The following is a 12,798-nucleotide window of genomic DNA, read 5'->3' as shown; positions in this document are numbered from 1 at the left end:
AATTACACTTTAAGTTCTGGGATACATGCACAGAATGTGCAGGTTTTTTACATAGGTATTTATGTGCCATGGTGGTTTGCTGCACCCATCAACCTGCCATCTACATTAGGTATTTTGCCCCCCACCCCCCAACACACTCCGGTGTGTGATGTTCCCCTCCCTGTGTCCATGTGTTCTCATTGTTCAACTCCTACTTATGAGTGAGAACATGCCGTGTTTGGTTTTCTATTCTTGTAGTAGTTTGCTGAGAATGATGGTTTCCAGCTTCATCCGTGTCCCTGCAAAGGACATGAACTCATCTTTTTTTATGGCTGCATAGTATTCCATGGTGTATATATACCACATTTTATTTATCCAGTCTATCATTGATGGGCATTTGGGTTGGTTCCAAGTCTTTGCTACTGTGAACAGTGCTGCAACAAACATACATGTGCATGTGTCTTTATAGTAGAATGATTTATAATCCTTTGGTATATACCCAGTAATGGGATTGCCGGGTCAAATGGTATTTCTGGTTCTAGATCCTTGAGGAATCACCACACTGTCTTCCACCATGGTTGAACTAATTTACACTCCCACCAACAGTGTAAAAGCATTCCTATTTCTCCACATCCTCTCCAGCATCTGTTGTTTCCTGACTTTTTAATTATCACCATTCTAACTGGCATGAGATGGTATCTCATTGTGGTTTTTGACTTGCATTTTTCTAATGACTAGTGACAAAAGCTAAAATAGACAAATGGGATCCAATTAAACTAAAGAGCTTCTGCGCAGCAAAAGAAACTGTCATCAGAGTGAACAGGCAACCAACAGAATGGGAGAAAGCTTTTGCAATCTATCCATCTGACAAAGGGCTAATATCCAGAATCTACAAAGAACTTAAACAAATGTACAAGAAAAAAAAACCAACCCCATCAAAAAGTGGGCAAAGGATATGAACAGTCGCTTCTCAAAAGAAGACATTTATGCAGTCTGGAGACTCAATGAGCAGAGTTTCCAGAGAACAGCTTCAGTTGGGTGGGTGGGGTATGGAATGGAAAGAGAAGGTGTCAGTGAGTAGAGGAGTAAGTAGGGAGTAAGACAGCAAGGATGGTGTGTGAGTACGGGAAATGAGCTTTATTTGGATGATGGGAGTGATCTTGCCATACTTGCTACACTTAAATAAACACCAAAATCTATCAGACTCTGCTTTGATCCGTGCCAGGGGTTCTGGATGTGAAATCCCCCAGTCCAGCGGCCTCAGCATCACCTGGGAACCTGTTAAAAGTGCAGATTCTCAGTTCTCATCTAGACCTCCTGAGTCATAAACTCTGGGGGTGGGCTGTAGCACCAGTGTGTTTTAATGAGCCTTTGGAATGAGTTTGAGAACCACTGGCTGTGACATAATTTTGAGAAAAATTAGCACAGTTGAGCTAATTTTCCTCTGAAGAATTAGTTTCTGAGAGAGTTCTAAATCTAGAAGCCAAGATTTACAGAGCAGAGAGCAGGAGAAACAAAGCTCTGCCCTCCTTCCTGGAATGCAGCTGGGGCTCAGTTTTCTTGGTGCAGATAGGAAGAGGAGCCGAGTGGCCTCATTCCCTTACTGAGCCTCAAATTTCCTGTTGTAACACTAAACATTATTATCTAAGGATGTGCTTTGCTTTAATAGAATGTGGCATTCCATTTATTAAAGGCCTGGCATTCCCTGTTCTTTTTTTCTGTCCTTAAAATGCCATCTGATATTTTTATTTTTGGTACGCCACATGAGTGCAAACTGAAAAAGCTCGAGATTTGGGCAGATGTTTCCCCTGATACAACTGCAAGTTTATCAAAACGTTTGTTTTTGTCCCACCAGGTCTGCGAGCTGGATATTATCTTTAATTTTGAAAAGGCTTATTTCATCCTGGACGAGTTTATAATAGGTGGGGAAATTCAGGAAACATCCAAGAAAATTGCTGTCAAAGCCATTGAAGACTCTGATATGTTACAGGAGGTCAGTACGGTTTCCCAAACCATGGGAGAAAGATGATGATGATGATGATGATGATGATGATGGTGTTAATAATTATAATATTAACCAAGACTTACTGAGTACTTACTCTGTGCTGGGTACAGTTTCTAAACTATTTATATGTATTAGCTTATTTAATCCTCACAACAACTCGAAAAAGTAGGTGGTATTGTTACTCCCACTTTACAGATGAGTAAACTGAGACACCAAGAGGTTAAATGACCTGCTCAATTTCACACAGGAAGTGTGGAATTCCTCTATTCCACTAGGAAGTGTGGCATAGAGATTTGAACCCTGGCAATTGGGCTTTAGAGTCTTTGCTCTTCACATTTGGATGAGCTTTGGAGTGCAAGAGTCCTTCACTGCCAAAAAGGTATCAAATACTTAGTGCTATTCTTTTCAAGAATAATTTTATGAGATGTATAAAAAGACTTTCATTAAAATACCTATGCTGCCCTGGGAAAGGAGAATAGCAGTACATTGTTATTTTGTTTGCCAGGGATATTAAAGCTTTATTATTGAGCATGGCATTTATCATTTTAATTAAAATTTCTTACACCTTTTGGGAAGGCTGTATGTGTGCTCCTGTTTGCATAAAGAAATTGGGAACACTGTGGTTTGCTTGCCAAGGTATAAATGGGCCCAGAAGCATCCATTTGGTACTGCCCTGGACTCTGGGATTTCTATATAAAATAAAGTGGGAATGTTCTTTTAGAAGCCGCACAGATTTGCATCATACCTCCTCAGGGAACTTACCTACATCAGCCCCTCCATTCCTCCCAGGACACTGTGAGAAAGAGCACTTCACCCCACTGACCTCTGCCCTCCCAAATGAGATGCTCTGAGGGGCTGGGTTCCATCCCAGACCTGCCACCCCTAGATTCTTCTTCCCACAGCCTCAGTGGGTCTTCCCATCTTCCTATTTTCAAATAACTAGGTCAAGAGGATCCAGAGCATTGTAAAGCACCTATTTAAAATCGGCATTTGGCCAGATGCGGTGGCTCACTCCTGTAATCCCAGCACTTGGGAGGCCGAGGCAGGCAGATCACTTGAGGCTAGGAGTTCAAGACCAGCCTGGCCAATGTGGTGAAACCCCATCTCTACTAACAACACAAAAATTAGCCGGGCATGGGGATGTGTGCCTGTAATCCCAGCTACTTGGGAGGCTGAGGCAGTAGAACCACTGGAACCCGGGAGGCGGAGGTTGCAGTGAGCTGAGATAGCACCACAGCACCACCTGGGTGACAGAGCGAGACTCCATCTCAAAATAAATAAATAAGTAAAACTGGCATTAAAGCTATTTTTTTTCCTGCTATTTGGAAGAGGGTGATTAAATTAACAAAACACCATTAGGTGTGAATTCCCAGCAACTGTTTTGGTGCATCTTTAGGCTGATTACTTGCTCCCGCCCAGCCAGAGCATCAGTCCTCTGGTGAATGGATGTGGAGGAAAACATCTATTTGAGTGGGTGCCGTAAGCAGCTGCGTGTGCCTATTAGAAGGCCAATGCATTCATTACCAGAGGTGTCTGACCTCAAAAAGTGCATCTAAACTCTCTGATGTTGATTTGGCTGTCTCCAAATGCCGCAGGGAGGAAAACTTTACAAGGTATTTGAGAAATCAGTGGTTTGGAAATTTCACAAAACAGTGTTTCATAAAATACTCCCGGAGTTGGGGGCAGGTGGAGGGGGTGGAGGTTTTTTTTAACTTCAGGACCTCAGGGTCCTGACTGTGGAGTCTCCTTACAGGAGAAACAGAGTTTTTAACGGAGTCTTTGGCACTTCAGTAATTAAAGCTGAATTGGGGGCCAAGACACACCTGGGTTAATTTGAAATCCTCTCAAATTAGGAAATGTTTTAAAAAGGTTGTCATAAATCTGGTGTTCCTGGTTCCATTTAAATCTAGGAAGTAAGTGTTTCAAGAGTGAGCTCTGTCACAATTAAATGCTAATTGGTGAATGAGTGGAGGGGCTTGATGGGCAGGTCTCAGGGGACCTTGCATTTAGCCCTGGTGTCCCTATGGTGAGCAGGCAATGTCGTGGCCACCCTCTCAGTCTCTTCTGTTGCGCTAACAACACTTGCCAAATACAGAGAGTGTTATTAGCGTTCTCTTGGGCTCTGGTATTCAGTGAAGTCAGTGAATATTCTGGGGAGCTTGTTGAAGAATTGACTTTGCATATCTTGCCTGCTTATGAGGTTTAAACTGGATAGGAGCCAGTAGTATACTTGCATAAAGGAAAATAATTACTGCTTTTTTTTTTCCTGTCCTTTGGACCCAATCATATATTTGTAGTTACTGAAGGTTAAGGGAGGCCTTTGTGACATTGCTTTAGCTGTGAGAACAGCTGTCAATCTTCAGTAGCCCCTAAGACTTTTCTCTAGCTCCTACTTAATAACAGTTTCTTAGAATAATAACTTTTAAAAAGCTACACCTGCCTGCGGATTTAGTAAGAAGACATAGCCTCAAATCTCCAAATGCTCAAAGCTTATTCTGAGCGTGTGGTGGCTAGATGTTGATAAGAGGAAAAGAAAGGAACTGTTTACTTGGTTGGGAATACTTATTTGGGGGTAACAACAATGTGGACAATGGCACAAAGTTATTAGAAGGAAAATTAAACCCTCTGTCTGGGTGTGGTGGCTCACGTCTGTAAGCCCAACACTTTGGGAGGCCGAGGTGGGCGGATCACTTGAGGTCACGAGTTCGAGGCCAGCCTAGCCAACATGGCAAAATCCCATCCCTACTAAAAATACAAAAATTAGCCAGGCGTGGTGGTGCACATCTGTAACCCCAGCTACTTGGGAGGCTGAGGCAGGAGAATTGCTTGAACCCAGAAGGCAGAGGTTGCAGTGAGCCGAGATTCCACCACTGCACTCCAGCCTGGGTGACAGAGCAAGACTCCATCTCAAAAAAAAAAAAAAAAAAAAAAAAAAAATTGCTGGGCACAGTGGCTCATGCCTATAATCCCAGCACTTTGGGCCGAGGCAGGTGGGTCACGAGGTCAGGAGTTCAAGACCAGCCTGGCCAAGATGGTGAAATTCCGTCTCTACTAAAAATACAAACATTAGCCAGGTGCGGTGGTGGGCTCCTGTAATCCCAGCTACTCAGGAGGCTGAGGCAGGAGAATCGCTTGAACCCAGGGGGCGGAGGTTGCAGTGAGCCGAGATCATGCCACTGCACTCCAGCCTGGGCGACAGAGTGAGACTCTGTCTCAAAAAAAAAAAAAAAAAGAAAAGAAAATGAAACTCTCAAAGGCGATAGTGGTCATTAACCACAGGACTTGCAATAGGTAGGAGCGACAAACAGTAGATATTTTACCCCGACTAACAGCCTGCCAAGAAGGGAGGCTCAAGGCCAGATGCGATGGCTCATGCCTGTATTCCCAGCACTTTGGGAGTCCCAGGCAGGAAGACTGCTTAAGTCAAGAGTTTGAGATCAGCCTAGGCAACATAGTGAGAACCTTGTCTCTACAGAAAAATGATAAAATTAGCCAGGTGTGGTGGTGTGCACCTGTAATCCCAGCTACTCCGAAGGCTGATGCGGAAGGACCGCTTGAGCCCAGGAGTTTTGAGACCAGCCCAGGCAACATAGTGAGAACCTTGTCTCTACAAAAAGTAATAAAATTAGCCAGGCGTGGTGGTGTACACCTGTAATTCCAGCTACTTGGAAGGCTAAGGTGAAAGGATCACTTGAGCCCGAGAGGTCAAGGCTGCAGTGAGCGGTAATCGCACCACTGCACTTCAGCCTGGGTGACAGAGTGAGACCCTGTCTCAAAAAAAAGAAGGGGAGGGTCAGATTGTATCTCATGAGCAATAGGATTCTATGTGCCCTCGTGTGGATGCAGGCGAAACTGCTAGGTGCACCCCAACACTGTCACCCTTAAAAGCGTAAACCATGTTAACAGCTAAGCCAAACCACAATGCAGTAGGAAGTCATAACATACACTGTGCTATATGCATAAGAAACACAGCAGAGCTAGATGTATCCAGAAGAGGACCCAAGATACAGACTCCAGCTCCTGTCTTGAGAAGGTAAGAGCAACTAAGGTTCTGCCAGCTCTAAAAGTCTGCCCCAAACCTTTAAAGTGGCAAGCTCAAGAAAATGCCAACTTTTACCTTATTGGTTTACATAGCTTGAGTAACCAGCCTGGCTCGGCTCAGACAGGGCAGCCAGTGTGGTGTTTAGCAGACTGAGTCATCTGGTGATGTGAGCAGTGCCAATGACTAGAGGCCACTGAACCACAAAGACAGGAAAGTGTCAACTCCAGGCCCCTCCCGAGGCTACAGGCAGGACCTAGCAATGCCCTCATCTGGTCATGGGTTTTTGTCCACTTTGCAAAAATAAGATACTTTAACTGCAAAAAGTACATAGCCATACAATATAATATATGATAGAGGAGTGTCAAGCAATTAATTAGTGAAAATAACATGCAACCATTTTTTATTTTGTGATGTTTGTCATCTTCAAAGTTCATAATCTGTGGTCATTTCTTTTCTCATTCTAAGTGCACTTTATACCTGATTTTGTATTTGTAACTTTGTATTCCCATTTAAATGGTGTAAACTCTAGATTCCATAAAACCAGCATGGCCCAATGGCCTGTATGATCCCTCTGCTAAGTTAAAAGACCCCACGGGCAGCATCTGTAGAGGGGTAGATGGGTACGGGGCTGTCTTGGCCAATGCCCACTTAGGAGGTGAGAGCTTTGTTGAGTAAATGTGGATGACTGAATACAAATGTTTTCTGGCAGAAGAACTCTGGAATTCTAGATAGAGTTGATGAAAACCAGTTAGAAAACCTCTTTTGAAGGTAAGGGCAGATTTCTAGCCCTAGTATCTCCTGAGCAATCTTGCTCGGCCAGTAGCCTTGGTCTCTTCAGCCCATGTCAGTCAGCGTATTTCCTGGCAGGTTCATATGAATCATATACCCTGGAGTTTAAGCTTAAGAACAAGTTGAACTTGGATTGCTAAATGAGCAGATCGTGACTCAAACGAAAGAGGCAGGTGACTTTTTGTCCTCTCGAGCTTTCTTATTGATTCAACTTGGGGCCCTGGTGTGACAAAATATATATGTTTAAAGTAGGAGAGTATGCAAGAGAAAGCCCGTCTGTCTTGCATGGTATAGAACCTGCAACATCACTGTTAACTTTGAACTCTACCTGTAATTGTGAGTCTGTTCAAACATTTTTTTTTTAAATGCTGAAAAAAAATATTATGGCTTTGGGGCATGTTAGCAAACTTAGTAACTGATGGACAGTATGAAAAGAATGAGATCATGTCCTTTGCAGGGACATGGATGGAGCTGGAGGCCATCATTCTGAGCAAACTAGTGCAGGGACAGAAAACCAAATGCCGCATGTTCTCACTTAAAAGTGGGAGCTAAATGATGAGAACACATGGACACATAGAAGGGAACAACACGCACTGGAGCCTTTCAGAGGGTGGAGGGTGGGAGGAGGGAGAGGATCAGGAAAAATGACTCATGGGTCCTAGGCTTAATACCTGGATGATGAAATCATCTGTATAACAAATCCCCATGATACACGTTTACCTCTATAACAAACCTGCACATGTATCTCTGAACTTAAAAGTTAAAAAGAAACATAATTTGTATACTTTGGGAGGAAGCCTTTGAAAACATATGGCAGAAACTATACATTTTTTTCCTGTGAACTTGGTAGAGAAGTAAAGAAATTCTTAAGAATTTTGGTCTGTTTATCTTTTTTGTCTTGACAATATGTATAATAAAGATGCTCTGCACAATATAGGTAACGATACATATGTTATACAGACGTAATTCAGAATTCTCTAATACACGTACCTGGATGTGGTCCTCCTGATCATTTTAGCAAATGTGTTTATCTTAAGTCAACAGTGGTATCTTGGCAACTTTGCTTTAGCATTTCTCTCTCTCTCTTTTTTTTTTTTTTTTTGTTTTTGAGACGGAGTCTCACTCTGTCACCCAGGCTGGAGTGCAGTGGTGCAATCTTGGCTCACTTCAACCTCCGCCTCCCGGTTCAAGCAATTCTCCTGCCTCAGCTTCCCAAGTAGCTGGGAATACAGGTGCATGCCACCACACTCGGCTAATTTTTGTACTTTTCATAGAGATGGGGTTTTGTCATGTTGGCCAGGCTGGCCTCAGGTGATCTGCCCACCTCAGCCTCCCAAAGTGCTGGTATTACAGGCGTGAGCACCACACTGGCCAAGCATTTCTCTTATCAGACATTCACTTTATGATCAAGCTTAACTTTTTCTCAGTTGAAAGTTACTTAATTCCAGCCCCATATGGATGTGTATACAAATTATACTCAAACTTTGATTAGAATGCAAAGATTTTATATCCATGTATCCTTTTGACAACTTGTTTTCAACAATGGCAAATAAATAAAAGAATGCAGAAGATTTCACAGTCTGCGGAAGGCTGTGACTTAAAGGGAAAATTGTTCTAATTTATTGTTCGCTTTCAGACAATGGAAGAATACATGAACAAGCCTACATTTTAACTGGAAATCTACTTGAAGACTCCAGCACTACATGTTATGAAGCTGTAAATAAGCAATGCCTCCCATCCGGTTTTTTGATGGAGCCTCAGGCACCATGCCAAAAATAATTTAAAGGGATTCTTTGTTAACTAACAAAGTTAAAGTTGTTTAACATATTTATAATTACTATGTGTCTGTATTATTAAAAAAAAATTATGTGTCTGTGTTATACTGTATAGGTACTTGTAGCTCTAAATGTTTAAAGTAACTACCACCTAACCCAACAGACAATATTTGTAATGTATTAACTCCATGTTATGTTTTTAAGCTGGTTTAGATACATTTGCTGCAATTTTTTTTGCATTTGACACAATATTGTAATAATCCATGATTTTGAATGTAAAGTATATATGATGTCATTAATACTTTTTCTAAATGTTTAGTTTTCTAAATTGTATAATAATTCAAAATTATGTTAATAGTGCAGAGTTTATATGTAATGCTAGACATTTTTCATACACTTAATCGTACTGTAACTGCAATTCACATACAAAATGTCTGATTTTAATGTGCTGAATTCATTTTTTTTTTTAGAATTGGGATTATGAAAATAACCAAAGAGTATAGAACTTAATAAGTGTTTTTGATGCCTTAGAAGCTGCTATCTTGACTGAGGTTTTAATTTATCTTTTAATTGAATATAAGGGACATTCCAATAAGGTTTTCTATGAACTATATATTTATTAAGGTTTATAGAGACCTAGAGATACAGCATCTATGACTTCCTTTATTATTCTAAAATAGTATGATAAGAATTAATAGCAATAATAATTATTGCTACTATTTTTTAAAATTCACGTTCCAAGCACTCTTAGATGCTGGAAATTTCATTTCAAATATGTTTTAATGTATCTCTAATGCATTTGAAGACTTATTACATGGCTTACTTAGAGCATTTAAGATTATCACAGCCTATATGGTAGATTCCTTTCCTCCTTTTTTCTTTTCTTACCCTTTCCTCCCCAAAGAAAAGATTTGCTGCTGACCATTATTACTGTAAGTATATCACATTTGTGCTTCCTGGAATGAAAATTCTGTATAACCAGGTCCTAACAGTGATCAGACATATTACAGGGAAATAGCTTGTAGGCTGGGAGTGGTGGCTTACACCTGTAATCCCAGCACTCTGGGAGGCCGAGGCAGGTGGATCACTTGAGGTCAGGAGTTCGAGAGCAGCCTGGCCAATATGATGAAACCCCATCTCTACTAAAAATACAAAAATTAGGCCGGGTACAGTGGCTCATGCCTATAATCCCAGCACTTTGGGAGGCAGAGGTGGGCGGATCACAAGGTCAAGAGATCAAGACCATCCTCGCCAACAAGGTGAAACCCCACCTCTATTAAAAATACAAAAATTAGCCGGGAGTGGTGGTGCGTGCCTGCAGTCCCAGCTACTTGGGAGGCTGAGGCAGGAGAATCGCTTGAACCTGGGAGGCAGAAGTTGCAGTGAGCTGAGATTGTGCCACTGCACTCCAGCCTGGGCGACAGAGCGAGACTTCGTTTCAAACAAACAAAAAAATTAGCCGGGCGTGGTGGCAGGTGCCTGTAATCCCAGCTACTCAGGGGGCTGAGGCAGGGGAATGGCTTGAACCCAGGAGGCAGAGGTTGCAGTGAGCCAAGATCCTACCAGTGCACTCCAGGCGGGTGACAGAGCAAGACTGCGTCTCAAGAAAAAAAAAAAAAAAAGAAAAAGTAAAAGCTTGTAGTATTCTGTCTTGCTGCCTGCTATTTGATGTTTTACCTGTGCATTTTCAATGTTAGCTTTGAGGTCTGGTATCATTCATATTACAGTGGTTTGGGACCTCCAGTGATTTCCTAGAAGAGTGTGTTTCCTGTTGGATTCTTTAGGAGATCCCATCTGGTAGATTTTTAGAGAACTCGATGGAAAAATGTTCTCTTTAGTTCATCTCAGCAGACATATTTAGGGAAAACAGCAAAGCAAGCAGGAGAACAAAGGGAAAAATTCACCAATTCCTCAATATAACCATTGTTTAAAGGAAATAACTCAGATTAGCATATAAAATAATCATTAGGCTTTTACTGTCCAATATTTCTTCAGGTTACCATGTAATTACAATTATGGCATCAGCTTGAAGTTTATCATGTATGATTGATCACTGTGTTTACTTTAGCTAACCTTCAGTTTTGTGGTTTAACTTTTTAATGTGTTAGAATTTTTTCTTTTTTTCTTTCTTTTCTTTCTTTCTTTCTTTCTTTCTTTCTCTCTTTCTTTCTTTTCCTTCCTTCCTTCCTCTCTCTCTCTCCTTCCCTCCCTTCCTTCCTTCCCTCCCTCCCTCCTTTCTTTCTTTTTCTATTTTCTTTTCTTTTCTTTCTTTTCTTTCCTCGCTTCTTGTCACCCAGGCCAGAGTGCAATGGTGTGATCTCAGGTCACTGCAGCCTCCGTCTCCTGGGTTCAAACGATTCTCCTGCCTCAGCCTCCCGAGTAGCTGGTATTATAGGCATGCGCCATCACGCCTGGCTAATTTTGTATTTTTGGTAGAGTTGGGATTTCTCCATGTTGGTCAGGCTGGTCTTGAACGCCGACCTCAGGTGATCTGCCCGCCTTGGCCTTCCAAAGTGCTGGGATTACAGGCGTGAGCTGCTGTACCCGGCCAAATTCTTTATTTTTCAATACAATTTTGTAAAGATGGACCTCATGTAAATCCATCATAGTTTTTCCGGTTCTTTTGAAATTTGTCACCATATTTGGATAAAGGTATCTCTTGAACCTCATTCAAATATACTACACATGTTCTGGATAATTCCATATTAGACACTTTAGCTATGGACAGGGCTTCTCAGACTTCAATCAGTGTCACACATAGAAAGTAAATATATCTCGTCTGGGCGAGGTGGCCCACGCCTGTAATCCTAGCACTTTGGGAGGTCAAGGCGGCAGATCACCTGAGGTCAGGAGTTCGAGACCAGCCTGGCCAACATGGTGAAACCCTGTCTCTACTAAAAATTCAAAAATTAGCCAAGTGTGGTGGCGCATGCTTGTAGTGCCAGCTACTCAGGAGGCTGAGGCAGGAGAATCGCTTGAACCCGGGAGGCAGAGGTTGCAGTGAGCTGAGATCACGCCACTGTACTCCAGCCCGGGTGACAGAGTGAGACCCTGTCTCAAAAAAAAAAAAAAAAAAGAAAGAAAGTAAGTAAACATATCTATATGGCACAGTGGGGCAAATTTAAGGGATTTTAGGGACATCTTACATGGGCCTAGGCTAAAATAGTCATTGTGTTTTCTTTATGTTATATAATTACTATAAAACTACCAAGGGAAAGACAGTAAATGTTAAATTTCTATAAAACTTCCAAAATAAAATGTTTTAACATGTTTTAACGAGGAACTTGGTGTGTTTTCATGAATACACTTTTTTAAAGTCAGATTTTATGTTTGAAATTGCTACTCATAATTCCTGGTGATGTCTCTTTAATATGACCTCTTTATTTTCTTGGTACCTACCAACAAGAAGCAACTTCAAAAGTAAGTGGTAGCCAATGGGAGAAGAGTATTGCTTTTGCTCCTACTGACTTTTCTCATCATTCACCTACATTTTGGTAATCTGATCTCTTTACACGTAATTAATGATGTGATCATTTTTTAAATCTAGTGACAGCTCCTTTTCTTTCATTAACAAATGTAAAGTTGACAGTTTTTGTGATAAAGCAAATGGATTTTTGATTCAAACTGTTTTTTCCATATCAAACCTCCTAAAATAATGATAAAGCTTTAGTCAAATGTATTGTTCTAATCTTTTTTGAGACAGAGTCTCACTCTGTTGCCCAGGCTGGAGTACAGTGGTGCGATCTCAGCTCACTGCAACCTCCACCTCTGGGTTCAAGTGATTGTTGTGTCTCAGTCTCACGAGTAGCTGGGATTACAGGTATGCGCCACATGCCTGGCTAATTTTTGTGTTTTTGGTAGAGACGGGGTTTCACCATGTTGGCCAGACTGGTCTTGAACTCCTGACCTCAAATGATCTGCCCACCTCGACCTCCCAAAATGCTGGGATTACAGGTGTGAGCCACTGTGCTCAGCCAGCGTCTTCTTTAGAATTCATGTTATAATACCTACGAAACATCATTGGTGAACTGTGTTTAATTTCACCTTTCTAAGTTGTAATCAATACATTTTACTGGTAAATTTTACCTGATAATGTACTTATTCACAATGGTCCCTGAAAATTTTTGATTAAGTTCATTCAGATGCTGAGGAATATGAGTAAAGCAAGCCAATAAATATTCTCCAACAATTTGCAAAGGACAACCATT

General features: G+C 41.5%; 1 protein-coding gene across 2 annotated transcripts in view; it reads left to right on the top strand.

The window, feature by feature from the left end:
• AP1S3 (adaptor related protein complex 1 subunit sigma 3) overlaps window positions 1-11,674 on the top strand; it is an 82,323-nt gene extending 70,649 nt beyond the window's left edge. For both annotated transcript variants that reach the window (XM_003818685.6, XM_063595574.1), the window contains exons 4-5: window positions 1,835-1,972; window positions 8,452-11,674. In XM_003818685.6, coding sequence (XP_003818733.1) covers window positions 1,835-1,972; window positions 8,452-8,487 — 174 coding nt within the window. In that variant the 3' untranslated portion in view covers window positions 8,488-11,674. The remainder of the gene's footprint in view (window positions 1-1,834; window positions 1,973-8,451) is intronic.
• Window positions 11,675-12,798: the final 1,124 nt, after the last annotated feature.

Source organism: Pan paniscus, chromosome 13, assembly GCF_029289425.2.
Source record: "Pan paniscus chromosome 13, NHGRI_mPanPan1-v2.0_pri, whole genome shotgun sequence".
NCBI classification, from domain to species: Eukaryota; Metazoa; Chordata; class Mammalia; order Primates; family Hominidae; genus Pan; species Pan paniscus.
The sequence above is the reverse complement of the archived record's forward strand: the minus strand, read 5'-3'. Positions and strand labels throughout refer to the sequence as shown.